This window comes from Scophthalmus maximus, chromosome 22 (assembly GCF_022379125.1).
Source record: "Scophthalmus maximus strain ysfricsl-2021 chromosome 22, ASM2237912v1, whole genome shotgun sequence".
NCBI classification, from domain to species: Eukaryota; Metazoa; Chordata; class Actinopteri; order Pleuronectiformes; family Scophthalmidae; genus Scophthalmus; species Scophthalmus maximus.
In genome coordinates this window covers 3,746,775-3,768,839 of record NC_061536.1, presented here as the reverse complement: position 1 = coordinate 3,768,839, position 22,065 = coordinate 3,746,775, and the positions used below count along the sequence as shown (strand labels likewise).

At 43.8% G+C, this 22,065-nt stretch overlaps 1 protein-coding gene across 5 annotated transcripts; it reads left to right on the top strand.

The window, feature by feature from the left end:
* Positions 1-2,469: 2,469 nt before the first annotated feature.
* On the top strand, positions 2,470-21,542 carry tbc1d5 (TBC1 domain family, member 5). Of its 5 annotated transcripts, XM_035620010.2 has the most exons (24): positions 2,470-2,648; positions 4,108-4,230; positions 6,521-6,573; positions 7,209-7,328; positions 8,154-8,211; positions 8,371-8,479; positions 8,707-8,796; positions 9,060-9,134; positions 9,550-9,617; positions 9,704-9,806; positions 10,196-10,284; positions 10,457-10,507; positions 10,657-10,726; positions 11,530-11,702; positions 11,803-11,945; positions 12,713-12,819; positions 13,802-13,887; positions 16,342-16,649; positions 17,390-17,452; positions 18,576-18,784; positions 18,961-19,060; positions 19,536-19,615; positions 19,713-19,970; positions 20,317-21,542. In XM_035620010.2, exons 4-24 carry the CDS (start codon positions 7,229-7,231, stop codon positions 20,611-20,613), a joined length of 2,637 nt encoding a protein of 878 aa, XP_035475903.1. In that variant the 5' UTR covers positions 2,470-2,648; positions 4,108-4,230; positions 6,521-6,573; positions 7,209-7,228; the 3' UTR covers positions 20,614-21,542. The 5 variants fall into 5 exon arrangements, with proteins under 5 accessions (XP_035475903.1, XP_035475904.1, XP_035475905.1 ...); XM_035620011.2 differs by lacking the exon at positions 4,108-4,230 and having other exon boundaries at positions 2,511-2,648; positions 6,521-6,703; XM_035620012.2 differs by lacking the exon at positions 4,108-4,230 and having other exon boundaries at positions 2,512-2,648; positions 18,576-18,781.
* Positions 21,543-22,065: the final 523 nt, after the last annotated feature.

Below are 22,065 nucleotides of genomic sequence, written 5' to 3'. Positions count from 1 at the left end.
TGGGACCTTTCTCACAAACACAAACTGTGACATGTGATGTGTAAGGTTCTAAACCCCTTGTGACAGAATCTGCGGGAGCACACAGAGAGTGAGATAGCTGTGAGGGCAATAAGGCTATTTCTGCATCCTGACAGATAAAAAAGGTTGTTGTTTTCCTCCTAAGTAGCAGAATATCAGCAGATGACATATACACTTTCAAAATGTTTGGTTTAGATTTTGTTTTTGCAATGTATAGAATGAGGTTTGGGCACAGCCAATGAGATCTATCATAGACTCAAGCGCAGAAGTTTAAAAAAAGGATGAAGCTGCTAATTTAAGACGAGCAGAAACCCCCTGTAAAAGACCCGTAATTAATAGTTGGTGTCCACTGTCTGTGTAAGGGTTATAGAATTAGCACTGGTGGTTTCCTCTTATATAACTGTGTCTATGTTGGTGAATTGTTGTCATTGTTTCCAGCCATCAGAAAGTCCTCTGTGCGGATCACCAGGGCTCTCAGTACCAGTGCATCTGTGTCTCTTCACAATCACATGCCTCGCAGTGCTGCCACTATTTTCAACCATATGTCTATTTTCTTTCCTCTTTCATTTTATGTCTCAGCTGCTTTTTTACTATCCGTGTCTCTCCCTCTCCGCCCCTGACTCTCATCTGTGCCCCCTCGGTACGTTTCACATTGCTGATCCCGTACTCTCCTCAGACAGAGCAACATTCAAGCCCCATTTGGTCAGAATAGCTTCATAGAGTAATTCGATAAGGCTGTGCTCTTTTCTGTCATCTGTTTCCATGGCGATACCTTAGTTAGGGCCAACGAGAGGCCACGAACGCCTCATCATCAGTTAATATTAGCTATAATAATGATGATAATGGCACTCTCTTGAAATGCCATGCCTGTGATGATGATTGCGATGGTAATGGCGAGGATGATCATTATGACTGCTTTGTGTTAACCCACACCACCGCACACACAACACAACCAATGCTCACATAAGACTCACAATGCTATTTAATGTCACCACCTGTCTCATATGGACTCACGCCTCTTCCCATCACATCCGCCATGCTTCTCCGGTTAAGTTTGTTGTTTAGCGTGTTTGTGTCTTTTGTTTTGCCTCTGGGAAGTGGTTTGTGGTGAAGGTGTGTGTTAGAAGCACTCCACAGATAAACTTGACTTGTCTGACCTCAGAAATGGTTGCAAATAGGTTCCCCATAAAAGGATTTTAATTAACTCTCACGTTGAGGAGCACCTTCAGCGTTCTTGTTTATTCATGATGTGTTTATTTCTCCTTGGTGGTGTGCTCCACCACCACAAACTTAATGGCCCTTTTGAGCTCAGTATCCACCACATCTCATTCTTTTTTCCTGATTCTTTATTTCTTCTTTATAAACTGACACTCCCTTGATGAGGATGATGATGGATGAACTACCTCTCTTCTTTTATGATGAAAGAGACGGAAAGCCAGATAAATCTGTAGTCATCTCCTCTGTACTATTTTCCTTTAGGTAGTTGGAAATCTCTTGTTCCCAAACCTGTCTGTTGGGATCAGCACCTGATGGAACGAGACAACGAATTAAAGTTTGTGGTAGGCTACGTAATTAAATAAAAAATATATGTTTTATGATCTTAATATATCTTAAAGGGATAGTTCAGTGATTTTATAGTGGGGTTGTATGAGTTACTTATGCATAGTTAATGTTACCTTATGGAGATGGTGATCGGCGATATCATTTAACGGAGTTTGGAGGAGAAGTGGAAGTAGCGTAAATCCGCGTCGCACTGTTGCAGAGGGGACCACCGAAAAAACGTCTTTTTGGCCACATTTTTGGATGTATTTTTTTCCCTGCTTTAGTTTGCCGCCAGACAGCCGTTGAGGTTTTTTCAAGCGCACTTCGGCCATGCATTTACTGCGTCCTTTGGCATACAATTGAACGGGTATTGGGTATTTTTTTTAGGTAAGCATTTAAAAATGTGGCGGTGGTCCCCTTCTGCAACAGTGGGACTCGGACTCACGCTACTTCCACTTCTCCTCCAAACTCCGTCAAATGACATCGCCGATCACCATCGCCACCAGGTAACATATTAACTATGCATATTAAACTCATATACAGCCCCACTTCAAAATCACTCCCTTTAATGTACAATGTAACCGGTGACTGACTGGCTGCCAGATAAATGTAAGAGTGCAACATAATGCACTAGGACGTAGGCCTGCTATTTTGATTTTGTACCAAAACGATTGACTGCACTTTTGTACAACACACAGCAAACTGTATAAGCATAACACTTTTTTTTTTTTGTAATATAAAAAATGCACTCAAATAAAATAGACATTTAAAGACGCATTTGTTGGTTTTGATAGGAGGTCAAGTCGAGTGGGAGTCTCTCTCGGTCTGCACCCGGTTGATACAGTGCAGTGCGGGGCGGGGCGGGGCAGTGCGGGGCGGGGCAGTGCAGTGCGGGGCAGTGCAGTGCAGTGCAGTGCAGTGCGCGGCAGCTGAGCTACAATGTACCTGCAGCGAGACAGAGGCGCCGTCACATGATCAGTCAGCTGGTGTTCAGCAACATCCGCCTGACCCGCCACTGTTTACAAACCAGACCAGCGGAGAGCCCGACGCGGCGGAATGAGGAGCCCCGCGTGAAGAGAACCCAACAGGTACCCGAACCGCCCCGACAGGCCCGCTGACCGCTGACCGCCGACCGGCTGTCCCGCGGCCGCCCGCGCGGCGCACTTTGTCTCGCGGCAGCTGCGCGCGCGCGCGTGTATCGGAAGTAACGGCAGGCCCGTCCGTCGTCTCGGTTACAGCCCGCTCGCTAGCAGTCGGGGCTAACGTCACATTAGCTCCCCTGCTCCGTGTCAACCCCCTTAGAGCCACGTCCGGTCCGCACTGACACATGCGCCATGTAACTGTGGGGTTTATTCCCTTTCTTTACGGCTCCCTCGTCTGCGGGGGGCGGGGGGCGGGGGGGGCACGTTAGCTTAGCTTAGCTTTGGCGCTGCGCCCTGCCCCCGCGTCGATAATCCCACTGCCCCTGTCACAATTCGCGGTGCATCGCAGCGAACGTTATGTGCCTTGTCCTGTTCAAATGTCAAGTTGTAGTTACACAATCAGTGCTGGCTTTAAATTGCAGTGCCCCCCCCCCCGAAAACTTTTGGGAAAAGAGACTTCACGGTCCAGTGGTGTGCTGGCGCAGGTCCGCTCGTAACCCACTTCCACCCTGGCTGCCAGACTGGAGTGCGGAGGGGTTTGGAACAGCCCACCGACTGCCTGGCTGCACGGGTGTGATGCGTTCACGCACACTTCTCCGCACTTGTTCCCTGTAAAAGAAGTGTGCCCCCCCCAGTACAGTGACGGCGAGAGGAAACACGCAGCGTGTCAGGACAGCCCCATTCAAGTCGTCGTGTCGCTGAACCCGAATGTCTGTGTGTGATCCTGGAAGTTCAAATGTCAGCCTCTGGTTCCCTTTAGGCTGCAGAGCCCCCTGTAGTTCCCTTTTTTAAAATAAAGCTGACCCCCCCCCCCCCCCCCCCTCCTCAGCACAAGTTGAATAAGCCGGTGAGTTGTGAGCAGTCCCACCAGAATGACAGCCCCCCCCCCCACCACCACCACCTCGATTGTTTGTTTTATTTTAATAAACTACTCAAAAAATAACTCGGCCAAGATTAGAGGGAAATCTCTCCACCCTTCAGATTCATCTCGTGACTCGCGTTACCCCCTCTCTCAGCTTCGGAGCCACTGCCCTGCTTTCATGTACACATATATTTCTATTCATGCATTCGGTAAGCATGTTAAGTCAAGACGCCGGCAAGTTCGCAGGCAAGTATTTTGCCAAGGTTCGGCTCCCGAGCATGTTCTCGGCCCCTCGCCGGACTGCGGAGCATGTGACCGCGAAGGCTCCTGGGCTCCCACTGTGTGCTGAACGGAGGCATGTGAGTTTGTTTAGCTGGCGTCTTTCACTTTGACTAAACGATCAGACTTCCGCGCCGACTTTAGCTGCCAGTGGCGGCTCCTCTCATCGCCCGTTTGCTGAATCCTTTTTGAATATTCATCCCCTAAAGAGCCCGCGTACGGTTCCTTCTCCCGAATCTACTTCACATTAGATTTCTCTTGCAGCGGCTATGCTGAAATAAAGACCAGTGGACCGGTTCAGCCGATGACTGATGCCATTAGTGAATCCTTAGAAGTCTGGACTTTGTTTGACAAATGACGGAAGGCCTTTTCCACAGCTGAAAAACTGTGAGTTTCAGAGGAGCTGTTGTAATTCAGTCAGATGTCTCTTAAAGGACAATTCGCAGATAGTTGAGCAAAACATTTAATGGAATTGATTAATCTGGGTTTAGTTTCAGAATAGTTTAGCCTTTGTGCCTTTAGGCCAATGAGCTTGGAGCAGGCTGAAGCGTTTCCTTGTGTGCTAAAAAACCCCAGAACGCCTCGATGTTTTTAAGAGTCAGAGTGAATTTAGCGAAATCTCTCAAGGCACGGGAGAATGTGATGCTGACTGGCTTTTGGTAAAACAGAGAGCTGGAGAAAGCTATTGGGCTCAGATCCAGTGACATTTGTGGTCCCTGACTGTTGGAGGAAAGGGGAAATAAAGTATTATGAACTAGTATATATATATAAAGAAGAATTATTGAAGGTCGGTTCTTGGAGCGAGGCCGTCTGAACTATTGATATGCTTTCAATGTGCTTTACCCAATCCAAAATGTTGACATTGCTCCTTTTGAAGTCACACTTGAGGCGATACCTTTTGAAAAGAAAATGGTCGGGAAGTGTTAATGTGTGTAGCTTGATGGTGTTTCGGAATTTAGCTTCATGGGCTGTTGGTTGTAAGTCGCCAGGAACAGATCTTCCACCTCAGAACAGATGGACGCGGTGTTATTTGTCTGCTGATTTATTTATGCCTTTCATTACGTATTGATTTGATTATTTCATGAAAGATTCGTGATTTGAATTATTGAGGTGTCTCCAGGTGCTGCGGAGTAAATTATGCAGAAGCTAATTTGCCTTGATTATTATGTACTGTAGTAAAGTTGGGATGTCGTTTTCGCGTTCGACTCTCGGAGGAAGTAATGAAGGCAGCAGACGGCTAAGAGAAGGCTTGCTTGAGGCGAGACTGTGCCAACGCGGCGAGGCCTCCGGTCTTTGAGCCGCCTCATCTTTCACTCACTGTGCTTTGAGGAGGTATGTCCTGTGTGTGAAAGCCTGTGCAGGCTTTCACACACAGGACATACCTCCTCAAAGCACAGTGAGTGATCTGTGAAGGCCTCTTTTTTTTACTTTTTATTTTTGGAAAGTAGGGACAAAGCGCAGGGCGTGTTTGCAGGCCTTTAGGGAAAAGAGTGCCTTAAAACATATTTAAACACTTTTGGCAAGTCAAATTTTGGACTGATAGTGATTATATGACGTATCACTGTGTGAGAGGTGACTGCTGGTACATTTGTGGACAGTCGGGAAATCTTTCATTGCAATCTTTTTCTTTCTGTGTCGGAGGTTCACATTCACAACATTCCTCCGTTTTTCTCTGCAGTTGTGGATTAGTTCCGATTATTTAATGCTATAATGTGTTTTTTATGAAGGAAGGGACGAGAAGCGCCCTGACTTAAGGGAAGCATTAGTCTGTGAGGAGAACAGATGTTTCCTAAGAAAACAGGCACATACATTATGCATATAAAATAATTTCTATTTTGATGGCATGTGCTGCTGATTTATGGAGCGGTGTTCCATTCACATGGTTAATAGGTTTAAGAGATGCCTTTGTTGTGTTATTTCCACAATTTATAAGCAAAAAAACCCTCAACCCCATAATGCTCTGTGGAAGCGTGCTATTCTGTAGGCCTGTGTATTAGGCTAACCATATTCATAAACATAGCAATAATCCCAAGCCGGATAAAGAATGCAGGCAGAGCTGGTTAACCTAAATTGTGATGTCTTGTGATGAAAAGTGAAACTTGATATTAGTTTCTTAATACAATTTCTGATAACATTGTATTGTTTATGTTATGTGAAGACAAGTCTAGTGACATCTGAATATTTAATCAACGCACTCATTTGCCTTCTTAATGACCTCATTAGCATTACTCCTTACGTTTAATATATCACCGCGAGCGTGGAGGAGCATCAGGCGGCTCAAGTGCCTCTTGGTAATCTAAGCCATTCTTCAGTGTCAGTGCTCTATTTGATGCTGTGAAGTTCTGCTGAACGCAAAAGGTGAATAAACTGCGGTCGCACTGTAACTAAAAAGTCACTAGTCTCCGAAAAGTGTTCATTCGTCATTCATTGATTATCTAGCCAAAGGCTGATGCTTGTTACTACGTTGTGAAGTGAACACGATGTTCAAATGGTGGATTTACTATCGACTATCTCTTTGATTCTGGAGCTACATTGTGTTTCTGAAAGAATCTGAGGTCACTTTAATCACTGGATTTAAGTACAACTGTGTTTTTTTTCTTCTTTTTCTGCTGACTAATAACATGAAGACTCTTGTTCTCTTCCCTCCTTACTTTCATTATTGTTTCTCTGCCTGCAGAATCGTCCTCCTTCCTCTGAGTCTCGGCTGTGGAGAATCACAAGGCTGTGACAGTGAGTGCTGAGATAACAGTTCAGAGTGTGATTAACTGTAAGTTAGCAGCGGGGGACATTTAACTGATTGCAGAAGCTACTGTAGTTTTCAACGGCACCTCTCATCTGAGAGGACAGAGGTCGGCGAAAGGTAGGCCAGATTGTGCATCCACATGCTCCACAGAAGGTCCCATTTCCCGAGTTGTGAAATCGCTGTTCCGACTATAAGTGGGAATGCAGCAACTACCATATTAAAACTTAACACCATGTTACAAGTTAAATGATAGCAAAGAATTGACATGCAATCTGATATTTGCACCATTAATCAAAAGTTTCTTCCAGTAAACATCAACCAAATGCTCTCTTTCTTCCGCTGTTGTTTGAACGATGCCAGCGACTCTGCATCTCGTGTTCCAAAATTTTCTAACAACTGTCAGCAGATTCTCTGATCGAAGGTCAGTGTCTCTATAAGTCAGTTTGGAGAAAGCCTATTGCACCTTATCACTGGGTGTCTTTGGGATGAGACTTTTCGGAGTTCAAAAGTCACGGATAACGAGACAGGAGATAAAGACCAAAAGTTTGGTTTGAAGTTCCGGTAGCCTCTCTGCGTTATCTCTAATCTATTTTGTTTTACTTACCTGTTTTCTCACTCTCAGGGTCCGGCTGGCTCGTGGCCATGCAGCATCCCAACTTCGAGACTCGCCATCCGCTCCAGACAGATGAGCAGCAGGAGACGGGGTTCGACCCACTGCAGAACTTCAACAAGAACCGCAGCAGTATGTCAACTCTCATCTCTCATCTCTCGAAATGTTTTCATTTGCCGTGGTGAAAAACTTGACTCATAACATGCTAATGCTTCCTCTTTATTCGGGTCCTTTTACATTTTGTAGCGTCAGGGTCCCTAAAACAGGCTCATACCAGTAGACGAGGTATAGCGTGTAAGAGGCAGTCACAATAAGTCGGAATACTGACTGTGAAGCGTGAGTCACACACGTGGCTGGCAACGCCCCGCGGGCTGAGGTGTTAGTATGTTTGCGCGTGAGAGAGAGAAAATGTCGGGGGGGCTGACATGTTGTGGAACTGATGAATATTCATGCTGAGTGTCCCCGTGGAATGATCTACTCCTGTAACTAATGTTGATCGACAGCGCTCTGACTTGAATGTGTGTTTACCTGCAGGCCAAATTAGACCTATTACCACCAATAGAGACAAAGAGAATTATTCTCAGCCGTCACTTTTCCTGCTTATGGCTCTTGTGAATCTCCTGCATGAAAGAAGCACTGAAACTAAAAGATGTGGCAGTAAACAGGCCCAGTGGTTGTCAAAGGTTATGTTATAGTTTATGGTCCTGTGCTCACAAGCATTTTAAAGATTGTTGATGCCTACTTTTACTCAGTAGCACTGGTTGTTTACATCCCCCCTTGTGGTTGTGGTTGTGTGTGTGTGTGTGTGTGTGTGTGTGTGTGTGTGTGTGTGTGTGTGTGTGTGTGTGTGTGTGTGTGTGTGTGTGTGTGTGTGTGTGTGTGTGTGTGTGTGTGTGTGTGTGTGTGTGTGTGTGTGTGTGTGTGTGTGTGTGTGTGTGTGTGTGTGTGTTTTAACAGGAGGATCACTTGACAGCAGCAGTTTATCACAGTCTCAGTCAACCTTCCTCTCGTACAGGTGAGTGTTTTTCATGTGCACCGCAAACTCTTGGCCCAGCTTGCAACTCGGCCTCCCGATTTTGCATGTTGGATGACACATTAGATGGAATACCGTGCCCAATTTGGGTTGAGACGCTCATAAATCTCCTGGTCCTCCGCCTCCCCTCCCCCTGCACAGGAAAGAATGGGACGACTTGTTCCTCAACAGTAATTACCTGGCCAGGATCCGGCAGGCAGGCATCAACGGTCGACTGAGGAGCAGCCGCTTTCGGAGCGTATGCTGGAAGGTAACTGCCAAATGGATCACGCGAACTCCGATCGAGCTTGATTAAAAGGGCTTTGCCAATTTCCCTGCCTCAGAAAAGTCAGTGTAGTTGGCAGCTTGCGAACCTTATTTGGAGGAAACAGCAGTTTTAGAGTTTAGTGTGAATTTTCTGCTTTTGTTTGTGACTCACGGAGAGAAAAACTCTTGTTGAGGAAGCATGAGAATAATCTATGTGCCGTGTGTCTGCAGTTGTACCTGGAGGTTCTTCCCGAAGACAAGGGGCAGTGGATCAACCAAACCAAGGAGCTCCGAGCCAAGTATGAGAAGATCAAAGAGATGGTGAGAGCGCCGCTCTGTGGCCAATCCTCTCAGCATGAGGGGATAATAATAAGAGTGGCCCAAGGTTCCAGTAGCTTGCAATCTGATAGTCATTACGCTGTAAATTTGAATGAATAATTTTATTAATGACAATAGACTTTTTTAACTAAATACAACTTGTAACCCTCAATATTCTACTACACTAAACTCAGGTCATGGTCATGCATGAAACCTTTGACAAATGAACTGTGATCACTGATCTGTTCTTTTTTTTTTTGTCTTAGCACATCACTAACCCCCGCAAGGCTGCAGGCCAGCAGGACCTGGTGGTCAACAACCCTCTGTCCCAGGATGAGGGGGTAAGTGTGTGTGTGTGTGTGTGTGTGTGTGTGTGTGTGTGTGTGTGTGTGTGTGTGTGTGTGTGTGTGTGTGTGTGTGTGTGTGTGTGTGTGTGTGTGTGTGTGTGTGTGTGTGTGTGTGTGTGTGTGTGTGTGTGTGTGTCTCTCTCCATCTGTCTATCTGTCCGTCAGTTGTATCATATTTTAATCTAAACACAACATAAAGTAGACAGGAACACAGTTTTCTGAAAGGAACTTACTATCAAGAAAACTGGGACGTTTTTGTGATGAAAACTATTTCCTTTTAATTCTATTTCAATCTACATACAATTCTGTAAAAATACAGTTTCTAACAATTAATGAGAATTTACTTTGAGTATTATTTTGGCAGCCCAGCCGTTCATTTTCTGACTCTTGTCGTTTACCTGTTGAACAGAGCCTGTGGAACAAGTTCTTCCAGGATAAAGAGCTGAAGGGGATGGTCAAACAGGACGTCTTTAGAACGTCAGTATCAGCATCTTTCTGTTTGTTCTCTCTCCCCCCCCCCCCCCCCCGTCTCGCTCTCACTCTTTTTTTACCATTTCCATCAGGTTCCCTGAGATTCGTTACTTCCAGGACGAGGACGTGAGGACCAAGCTGACAGACATTCTCTTCTGTTATGCCAGAGAAAACGAACAGTTACTGTATAAACAGGTGAGGATGGGTGCTCACACATTGTCCCAACAACTCAGTCATTGTACTCTTTTTGAAAACGGATCTTCCAATCCCTCTGGGTGCTGATAGTCCCAGTGTTTTCAGATAAAAGAACAAAATGCCTCTGTAGCCTCATCACTATCAGTGTCTGTAACAGGTGCCAGAGATATGAATGGTTGCCTATTACAGCATCTTTTTTGCAAACTGGAAGTGACATAAGGCCGGGCAGTGGCTAACAATATCTAAATTAAACCTGTCATCAAGGATTAGAAACCTCGTGCATCACCATTAAAGAGGGACTGACCACAAATTAACCATATTTTCTCTCCCCCCCTGCCCTTTCACTCCTTCCATTCCCTCTACCTGCCGCTCCTCCTGTCCATCTGCAGGGGATGCACGAGCTGCTGGCTCCGATAGTGTTTGTGCTGCACTGTGATCATCAAGCCTTCCAGCATGCCAGCGAGACGGCCAGCCCCAGGTCAGTTCCTCACAGCTGTGAAACGGAAACTTTCCCCCCGATCGTTGCCACAAGCACCCTCAGACTTTCCTGGGCTATCAGTAACTCGTGCTGTAGTCAGAAGCCAAAATAGGTCTGCGTTTATTCTGGGAAAGAAATAATCTAATGGCTGTTCTTTTATTGTTCTCTACAGTGAGGAGATGAAGTGTCTGTTGAACCCAGAGTACCTGGAGCACGATGCCTAGTGAGTAACGTTTGATGATGGACAAATAGGTGATAATAATAAGAATAATATAAGGAGTGTCATTACTTTTCAATTATTTGGAATGGGTCTACATGTCTATTTCCACACACACACACACTCAATCACACTAATACACCTCTGCCCCTTAGTGCCATGTTCTCACAGCTAATGGAGACAGCAGAGCCGTGGTTTTCCAGCTTTGAGAGAGAAGTGAGGAAGGTCAGTTCTGCTTTTCACATTGTAATTGCAATAATTGTTTGTGCATTGCAACACAACGTCGGCGGAATCTTCTGCGTGTGTGAGGGGAACTAAGAGTGTCACTCAGTGTGTGTGTGTGCGTGCGTGTGTGTGTGATTGCAAAAGTAAAAGTGAAACAAGTGTGATATTATATTGAAATGCAGATATAAGGCTATTGATACTTTGAAGTTGTAATGTCGTTGTTGACTTGACCACACCTGCTGTTACATTAGTAACGGCGAGTCCAGTTTAATACTACAACAAACACAAACAGTTGCTTAACCTACTTGTTCTGTTTCTCCCTGCAATTTTTCAAACTGATCAGCAAACCGTCCTCTTGTTTTGTAGATGCACTGCTAATGAACGATTGTTGTCGGCCATAACTTCTGTGACAAATACATTCAGTTTCCAAAAAAGCCACTTTGTTTTTCTAGTTAGATTCTTTTTAATTTGAACTAACAGCAGCTGTAAATGTTCAACAGTGAGGCTGTTATTAATCAAACAAAATTACACTGGACCTTGTGCACGCGTCATTTCCTGTGAATCCCTCATAAATAGGTATTGAACTGAGCATCTGAATAGAGATCTGTCATTGACAATGAAAAGTATCCCATTATTATTAGATGTAAATGCATTGCATGGGTAATACAGAACAAACACTTACCACGAATAGCATCAAAAAGGGATTTGATTTCATTATAATATGAAGGAATAGAACTTGGGGATGTTCCAAAAAAAACAGTGTGTGTAATATATGCTCATCACTTTATGATCTGCCCCTCAAGGGTAAGGAAGAGATGCTGACCAGCATCCCATTCGCTCGGCCCCAAGACTCGGGACCATCTGTTGCCATAGTGACCAAAGTCAACCGCATCCAGGACCAACTGGTGAAGAAGCACGACGTGGAACTGCACATGCACCTCAACCGCCTGGAGATAGCCCCGCAGATCTACGGCATGTCAGTATCTACACCTTTGTGTTCCATACTCCCGATCCTTCTCTTGACCCTCAGCTGTGCGCAAACCCACTCGCCCTGTCCATCTTTTGTGTCCCAACAGCCGGTGGGTACGTCTGCTGTTTGGCAGAGAGTTTCCGCTCCAGGACCTGCTGGTGGTGTGGGACGCCCTGTTTGGTGACAGCATCACACTGGACCTGGTGGACTACGTCTTTGTAGCCATGCTGCTCTACATCCGTGACGCTCGTACGCTTTCACCATTTATTACTGTACTAATCCCATTACGCCACGTGTTGACTTTGTGGCTTATAATTACATAGGAAACTCTTAAAAAAAGAAGTGTGATTTCTTCCACCTCATTTAATCACATAGAGTTGTAGTGCTTTGAATACTGTAGAATACAGTACATCTTTGCTGCCATACATACAGGCAGGACGTATGTTTCATCTCTCATGGGCTAACATCCTCCCCGGTTTGTCTTTTGTTTTTACAAGACACCGAATCCCGGCTACTTTAGACCAGAGGCCAAGTTTCAATAAATCTGTACTTTGATAGTCATGTTTAAGAAGACTAATTTGAAGAGGAAAACTCAATACAAATTCAACGTTGCCAGGATAGAACAAAAATCATTGATGTTGTTAATCTGCAGAATTGTAGTGCTCTCATAACCAAGAGTCCTCGGAACAAAGAGGAGGCCGTTCGTCAGAGAGGTGCTTCTCTGAAGGTTGCTCTGAAGAGATGCAGGGACTGATATGAACACTTAAAATAATTTTGACGCCCTTGATGTTTTAGGAAGTCAGGACATTCTTGGATAGTGTTTGAGTGGTATGTTTGTCCACGTACTGGAAATGTCTGAAGTTTAAATCAAACAACTTGTGCGTTAGCTTAGTTTAAGAAAGACAAAAAGAGGTCATAGATTTAAACACCATCTCCCCATTAGATTTATTCTGAAATTTGTCAAACTCTGACACGGTTGAAGAGGTTCTGTTCATTTGTTCATATTCCTGTTTCAGTCATTGCGAGCAACTTCCAGACCTGCCTGGGCCTGTTAATGCACTACCCTCCACTAGGAGACATCAATTCTCTGCTCCAAAAGGCTCTGTTCCTGCGAGATCCCAAAGTAAGTAACCACACGAGCACGATCCTTTTAAAAAGAGGTTTTCAATTTGATTGTGTATCCACAAGTAACCGTCTCATTGTTTGTTTGGCACACCTCAGTTTCCCCTGAAAGTCCCTTATGTGGTTTGATACTGTAAACACCTTTGTGCCTGAGCAGCCGCACGTTGAAATGGAGAAGTGAGAAAGAAAACTTTTACACAGGAAATGAAATATATACACTTAGCTGGAGCTTGACTTTGCATTCATTACACTGAGAAATGAAACACAAACCGGTGGACACAAACCAAGTTTAAATGAGCTAACACACAGAGACACACAGTTCCTCACATTTCTGTCGTTTCAAGGCATTTAAACTGAATGCATAAAGCACAGGACACATGCAAGGTGGAGTTTCACAGATGCGGTATATACATGTTTAACATTTACATGTAATGCACTTTTACTTTTGCAATCACACACACACACACACACGCACACTGAGTGACACTCTTAGTTATCCTCACACACACAGAAGATTCACAGTCTTATATAAAGGCAGTCGTTGATGTGTACACATCAAGCCTGACATTAGTCCTTTGACCTTCGCTAACACCTCACTGTCGCAGCACAAACCATCTTCTGTTCCTGCTCCACACCCACTGACCCATAAACTGAAACACATCACGCCCTTCCACTACTTTCGCTGGGATGAAACTCCAGAAAGGTGCTCATCCAACATGACAGTGTTTACCTCAGGTGAATGATCGTGTCACACCGCGTCCGCATCACAGTTACACCTGGGGGGTCGTCGTCACTAATAACATGCTGACTGACTCAGAGACGTCAAGGCGTTGTTTATGTACTCATGCATAGACACACATTTTATGTCGACCTGTTTACTCTCCCGTGTTCTCACGCACAGCAGCAGGGATGCTTGATTTTTTTTTACTTGTAAATGTGCAAACCCAAAAAGAAATTCTTTTCTTTTGACGTTCTCATTGTAGAACAACCCGCGACCTGTCAACTACCAGTTTCAACAGAACCTGGATTACTATAAAACAAGGGGAGCTGACCTGATGAACAACACACGGTATAATACACACACACACACACACACACACACACACACACACACACACACACACACACACAGACACAGACACATAAGGAGGACGGATTATGACTTATATAAATAAATATATAAATAAATAAATGTATAAATAAATACAGGAATAAATAAATCTATAAATAAATGAGGAAATAAATGTATAAATAAATGAGGAAATAAATAAATGTATAAATAAATGAAGAAAATAAATAAATGCGTAAATAAATGTATCAATAAATAAATAAATGCGTAAATAAATGACACTTTACATATACTTCTACATTTCTGTTCACATACATTTATTTATATCTGTATTTCTGTGTCCATATGCTATTGAGGCAGAGGAGGTCCTAACCTCAGCCTCAACCATGATTGGTTACAGGAGTCAGCTCGATTCGGGTCTTCTACTTCTGCCTTACGAACGGTGCTGATCCGTGTGGCAGACCCCTCTAGCGACTCGTTTTCAAAAAAGCCACTTTATCTGGTGTTATTGGAGACTCTGACGCAGTAGTGACTGTCATCCCTCCGGGTCCAGACTGCAAATGAATCGCAAAGCCGCAAATAAATTACTGCATTTATTGTGACATGAAAAAAACAAGAATCGCCAGAAGAAAGTTAATTTGTAGTTCGACATACTGTAGCGACCCTGTCTTTCAGTTAAGCCGGGCGTACACTGTGCGATTTTAGAAAATGCTGTTGTTAAACTCCAACTCAAACTGTCCGAGTAAATCGTCTGCGATGTGAAGCCAAAGCTCAGAATTGATGTGCTCACACTCGACCCGACCGTCAGCCACGACTCGACCGCTCGCACTGTGCGTGTGACCTGCCCGTCTGAGGCAGAGAAGTTTGTGTTTACCATAGAAGAAGAACACTGACAAGACAGAAACGTGCGTCATCTGTGTGCCGAAACCTAAAAAAAAGAGAGGAGCCGGTGTATAAGGACTCACGCACGCACTATAAGTCCAATTGACATAATTTATTATATTACAAACAATAACCGTTCAGCAGCGAAGGGACCCTCCGCCCGTAGTGATACACTCCAACACACTGACTATTTATATGTTTAATATACTATTTATTTCTTATCCTTGAAGCCAAATTGACCATGTTTGCCACTTGATGCAGGCGCAGTCAGGGAAAAGGCTTTAAGGAGTTAGAGGAATCGTCTCGTGGCGCTGCTTCGACTGTGCAAGAGGCTGAGTTGTTCTGCGACGTGCCACTGTGCGAGCGGAGAGCGGGTGTGTGGTGATGAACCGCGTACAGGTTCAATGCCGGTGGATCCATGAAGGTTTTTTGCTAGAGTCCTAATGTGGATATAATAAAAGCCGACCTACACTGGCCAACAAGCCTCCTGTCCTTATGAGCGTTCGCTACAATATTTAGGGTGTTTTTATTTCCTTCTGTCTCTCCCACTACTGAGGAGTTGGCAACACTGCATCTCCAGCTCTGACTGCAGCGCCGCACGAGGACAGGGCCGCCTGTGAGTGCATTGATCCAGGGGGGGACCCACGGCAGCACCCACTGCTCATTTAGAGTATAAACGAAAGCCTCAGAGTCTCCAAAAGTCTTCAATAACACGCTAGTCGCTTTTTGAAAAGCAGTCGCTAGCGGAGTCTTAAAACACGCTGAATGTAGCGACAACGCTGAACTGGACAGGTAGGAAGGCATGGGATCGGGATCGTTTGCTTTTGCCTGGCTCTCCGATTTGACCAATCATGGTTGAGGCTGAGGTTAGGACCTCCCCTGCCTCATTAGCATATGGACACAGAAATACAGAAATAAATAAATGTATGTGAAGAGAAATGCAGAAAAAAATAAATGTCGGTGAACAGAAATGTAGAAATAGATGTAAAGCGTAAATTTATTTATTTATTCTTTTATTTATTCTTTTATCAATTTATTGATACATTTATTTACGCATTTATTTATTTCATCATTTATTTATACATTTATTTATTTATTTATTTATTTATTTATTTATTTATATATTTATTTATTTATTCCTGTATTTATTTATACATTTATTTATTTATACATTTATTTATTTATACATTTATTTATATATAAGTCATAATCTGTCCTCCATACACACACACCCTCACGCACCCTGTATGAATTAGAAGTTAGTGCCTCCTTCTGAATCCTCAAATAAGAGGAAAAGAAAGATTGAAAAGAGTTTGGTTGCATTTTCAAGCAGGGGTTATATCACAGTGGTTATATAAAACCACTACATAAAAGTAATTAGTCAAACAGTAAAGGGATTAAGACTGTTTACTGCGATGGAAACTATTTGATATACGTTTCAAGCTTCTGCAATCTGAGCTTCATTCTGTACAGAAAAGAAATGTCTGGTTGCAAGAAAAAATAAATCAACATGAAGGTATTGTTCTCTGCTTTTGGCCTTCGTTTTTCTTATCCATCTGTTTTTTCGTCCAGGTCCAGTACAAAAACACCCCCCCTCAACATCAACAAGGTCTCCAGCAGCCTGCTGAGCTTCGGCAGGAAGCTCATCTCTCCAGCCATGTTAAGTGGGTCCGGCGGCATCTCGCCAATTAACACCGAGGTACACTCCTCCTCATCCTCCTCCTCATCTAATTCCCCCGCCTTGGCCCCTGCGCCCACCCTGCCTCACCCACTGGCGGAGCCACCGTCAGGACACGCTCCAGCGCAGACCCCGAGCCTCGCCCAGAATCAGCACTATCGCCTGCTCAAGTCCGAGAGCATGCCTGTTCACCTCAGCAAAGGTGAGTGATGGGACTCTTTCAGGACCACCTCCAAATCACCATCTACTAATCAGCTCATTTTGATTTGATCGGCAGTTGTCTAACTGGTGAATTTGCTGCATGTTCACATTCGCGCTGGTATTAATTATCTGTATGATAGTTTTAAAAAAAAGGAGGGCTGCATGATTATTCATTTTTGAATCGCGATCGCGATTCATACCCCTTTTCAATCTCATTTTTACATCTCAACAGTTCTTCCACATGCTTGCATTAGCAGGGAGATCCGCTGCATCAAACCAAGCACTCCCTCTTCTCCCTTGTTGCCGTTGTCATGGTGAAATTAAAGTCAAAAGCAGTCTGATAGATTATGATATGCCACTACTATGATAAGGTGAAATAAATAAACAAGCTTTCCGTTCCGTAAAAAAACGTCTTGAAAAGTTCGTTTTTTAGACTGTCAGCAACCAGAGAAGGAATTATGATCCAGATTTCACAAGGTGCTTGTTTTGCACTGTCATGTTAGATCAGCATTGTATATATAATGTCTTGTGTACTTTACGGTTCGTTGTTAAGTTTTTGAGAAGCAGTGTAGTGATGCAGTTATAATAATAAAGAGGGACTATGTTGCTCTCGAATAATGAGAGATTTTTGATCTCAATTCAATTTTTTTTTCACATTTATTCATATTGGTGCAGCCCTTGCTGGTAGTTGGGGTTTTTTATGGTGATGGCAGCTTTAGCTTTGACTCTCCCATGTGTTAGATGTAGTTTCAGGTGGAGCATCTAAGGTCTCTCTCCCAGCCCAGACTCACACTGACACACAAGGTAACTGCTGCCACGGCAACCGCTTGTGTGATTACGCCCCACATTCGTCCGTGCTTGTTTCACTGCCGTTGCATGTCTGCGTACAAAGTTTCTCCCTCCTCTGTTTGTTCGTGTGTTGTTGTTGTTGCTTGATGAGCTGCCAGTGAGGCAGCAATTACAGTAAATGGACAGAGAGTGTAATGGTGGAGTGTGATCAGCAGAGGGAGCTCACATCCTGCCTCGAAATGAGACTGACGGCATGAACGCATCAGGGATGTGTTGCGCTTTTAAACATGTGCTCAGGAGCCTGTATGACATCATTGTCGTCATCTGTTCTGTGATTAGGGGTTCACCTGCGTCCTTTTTCCTTTGCAATGACTTTCAAAGACAATGGTTTCATCTTGTGTTTCGTATATAGACTAGAATAATTAAAAACCTAACGTTTTTAATTAGAACCCATAGATACTTATATAAATGGAAAAGGGTTTAAGAAAGGGATTGGGTGAATTTGCATTTAAATGATGGATTAATGAACAGCATTCACAAATCATTAGTGGAAGCTACCACTTGACTCCTTCAAACAGCTGACCAATCAGAGCTCCTGCTCCCCGCTTGTACATCTTTACAATATTTGAATTGAGACTCTAAAAGGTAAGTTGTTAAAAGTTGAAAATTAATTCATCCATCATTTAAAGACAGAAAAAGGAAAGGCACTTGTTAATAGTCAAATTTAATGATCTAATTTCTTAATTTTTTCACATTTTCATGCATCATCTTAGTGTAAAAAAATTAATTAAGCAGTTTCAAACAATTTCATGATTTGAATTAAACACTGGGAAAGTCTATATATTATTTCAATGACTCGCTCCAGACTTCACATTCTTGCCGTTCTCTCCTACTCCTAAATTAAAAAAATTAGACAGTTTTTCCCAAAGCTTTTTTTTTCCTACTCCATCTTTCATCAGGTAATTACTGAAAAAGCCATTAAGGTTGGTTATTTCATCAGACACTGATCTCACAGTCAGGAACAAACATCCATACTCTGTCGTTAAAACTGATCAAAGATTAATATTTTCGGTTTGAAAGCGAGAACATCATCTCTACCTCCCGTCTCTCTCTATCTATCTCTCTCTCTCTCTCTCAGGGCAAAGCTCCAGGATGGTCAGCTCCTCTCCCAGCATAGAAAGTCTCTCTGGTGAGCGGGGTCAGTCTGCCGCCTCCCCGCCCCTTCCCCCCTCCAGAGGCAGCGATGCCAGCGCTTCATCCCCGCCGCTCTCTGCCACCAAGAAAGAGTCCTTCTTCAACATCACTCGCTCTCGCTCCCACAGCAAGACCATGGGCAAGAAGGAGGTGGTGAGCTGGTCCCTCTCTCACACTGTTCACATGATTTATTTTCTCTCTCTCGGAGTTTTTTAAGCCCTAATCCCTGCTCTGTGGTTTTTCTTGTCCTTCTCTTTGCCCTCTGTTACTAAGCTCCTTTGTGTTCCCCTAATCTATTGTGTGTGTGTGTGTGTGTGTGTTATCAACAGGAGGAGGACCTGGAAGGCCAGGTGTCTTTCCTGCAGGGCCAGATCAACGACCTGGAAGCCATGAGCAAATACTGTGCCAAGATGATGAACACACACATCTGTGAGTTCAGCTGTGATCAAGCATTTCAAACAAAGAGTTGCTTATTCAAATGATATGAATACTGTACACGCTTCTGCTTTTAAAAAGCATTTGGTGATAACATAACATTAACAAGCATTGGTTTGATCATGTCGTAATCTTGATTTTCAAAATATAAGCTGCTTAATTTATCTATTTTTCAGTTCCTTTCAATTCAGTTATTTTCAATTCAGTTTTTCTCTTACACACAAATATTTATACGGTATTAATGTTTGTATTTAGACTAATTGTTTACACGTTGTAATATTATTTAAATTCCAAATAATAAAAATAATGATAACTTTGATAATTTTATCCATAGATTACAGACAGAAAAAATATACCGAATATATTGCACTGTGAAACTGATAGGGATTTTGGGTAGATTACAAAGTTTCAGTTTTATACAAACATACAGTTGTGTGGCTGACGACAAAGCTCATCAATATTCATCCAGGTAAAATCCAAGAAGTTATTCTCCAAGAACAGCTGGAGAAAGAGGACGAGGTCCTGGTGTCACTAGCTGGACTCAAACAGGTGAGTGGCGTCTCTGCGCGAGTGTGCACACTGCGCATTAATGTTCACGGTGTGCTTATGTGACATGGTCGTCTTGTGTTGCTGTTGATCCCGTCAGATCAAAGACATCCTGAAAGGGGCGCTACGCTTCAACCAAAGCCAGCTGGAGGCGGAGGAGAACGAGGAGATTACTATCGCCGACGATCACTACACCTCCACGGCAGCTGCCGAAGCCGCTCTGGCCGCCAACAGTCACCACGGTGACCGCCAACAGAAAGCAAACAGCAGGCGGAGCCAGGACTCCGATCTGGAGGGCAGCGTGAGCACGGACGAGAAGGAAGAGGAGGAACAGGCGATGACCCCACCTGAGCAACAGGTCCTCTTCTAGAGCCCTGCACACCTTTATAAACTACACTGTACTGTGTGATCTTTGCAGGATTAGATGTGACACTTATTCTGTCCCATTAGAAATGGATCAAACCCAGAATGATGCTTTGTTCTGCAGCTGCTTTATGAAAATTTTTTTTTTGCATTTGAATTACACATGCCATGTTTTCCTTCCCAATACCGATTCAGATACCTGGACTGTGCGTAGGGATGGGTATCGAATCAGAACAAATCTCTAATTTGAATATATTGACCTTTACGGTCAAACAATTTGTGTTAAATGTGCAGCTTTGATTCATGCACACATTTTTAACCTATATTAATCTAATGTGTAGGTGGCGTCTTCCCTCGGCTCAGAGGGTAAAAACTGGGACGACTACATCCTTGTATCCCAAGATGGAGACCTGCAGGCTCCTGAGGGAGGAGGAGGAGGAAGAGGAAGGGCTGCAGCTGAGCAAACCCCTCCAATCAGACGAGGCCGCGGCCTGGTGCGAATGGAACCCGAGGGCGCAGCTGGGACCTTCCACGACCCACTGATGGCGGGCATCATGTCGGGCTCCTCCAGCCCGGACGAGGGCTCCACCCACAGCAAGGACTCTGACTTCACCATCGTCAACCCGAACGACCTGTGAACAAGCAAATCACACCTCTCCTCCTCCCCATCCCCCTCCTCTTCTTATACCTGTATCATCCAAGAAAACTGACTTGGGATCAGAGAGGGTGAAGCACAGCTGGAGCTGCTGTCAGTAAGAAAATTGCACACGTGGACTGTGACACTTTGAGTCACAAATACCTTATACTCTGTCTCTTTATCTGTCACCTGTGCCACCTCAGTCCTGTCTGAGCTGATGCTATATGCCATCTCATCTGCCTATTGCCCTGTGTCCCGTCACTCATTTAACAGTCTTGCTCTGCTCTACAGAGAGGGGGCGCCACTGCACTTCTCAACTGTGTCACTGAAAAGTTGGGCCCCCAAACTGCGATTTACTTTCTGGGGGGAAAGACTTCCTCTTCTGAGCCTGCTGTACTGATCGAGAGTGTGATACTCCCGTTTTCTTCTGAATGTGGAGATCTGGCCATTTCCCCCGTCTGTGTTTTGTCTGTCTATCTGTGTCCTCACAGAGGAAGCTCTCTTCTCTGACACTGAAAAGAACAGAGGAACGGGACGACGTCCTCGCATCAGTTGTCGAAGGGCAGCTCTCCTCCCCCTTGGGAAGCAGTGCCTCTGACCATTAATCTTTTCTCAACCAAACAAAACCTGACTGTGATCTTATTCTTTTTTGTTAGATTCTTTTTTTTGAGTCCATTTTTTTTAACCCTTAGACATTTAGTTTCCTGGATAAACTGATTAAATTATGGAATAAGTGTGATTATTTTTTTTCTTCCCTTTTTTTTGTTTTTAACATCGATTCCAATGTGGACATTTTAATGTGATAACCGACACTTCTTATTTCTTGTGTTCTGTTGAAGCCATGTAAAGCAGCACACACAAAGAATGTCCCTCTAGCTGCCCATCCAGCATTATTAACTCTAGACCAATAAAATGACATCGCTCTTGCTACACACTGAAAAATGCTTCTGTTTGGGGAATGCTTTGCTTTTTCAAGACAATGACGTAACTTCTATTTGCAAGCCTTTTTGGTCTACAATCACAATACATCAAAAAAAAAAATTTTTTAATTATAGTTCTTACGTCAAAGGAATAACTCAGGTTTCAAGTGAATTCTTGACTTGGGAAACAGCCAAATAATCTCAACACAAGGTCCAAAGCTGCGCCGGATCTTTCATGAATAATGTTCATCCTCATATATACAGTCTGCTCCAGTTATGGAGTTATGGTTACAGGGCAATAAGGTTAAAGAGTCTCAAAGTGCTCAGCAGCAACAGAAGCTCTGTGATGATGTTTTAGTTTAATGCTAAGTTTAGCATGCTAACATACTGATTTCTTTCATGTTTACCATGTTGCCCATCATAGTTTTGCATGTGAGCCAACATTTGCTTAGTAGTATTCAACCCAAAGGCTATTTGTGGGGAGCGTCATTAGCTATGCAGGTAGTTATGAATAAACCAACAAACCTACTGGA

Bases quoted from the DNA above. Each gene is read 5' to 3' on its own strand.
- tbc1d5 (XM_035620010.2), top strand. From the start codon at position 7,229: ATGCAGCATCCCAACTTCGAGACTCGCCATCCGCTCCAGACAGATGAG. The intron at 8,212-8,370 runs GTGAGTGTTTTT...CCCCCTGCACAG, and splicing joins TCAACCTTCCTCTCGTACAG to GAAAGAATGGGACGACTTGT. The intron at 18,785-18,960 runs GTGAGCTGGTCC...TGTTATCAACAG, and splicing joins CCATGGGCAAGAAGGAGGTG to GAGGAGGACCTGGAAGGCCA.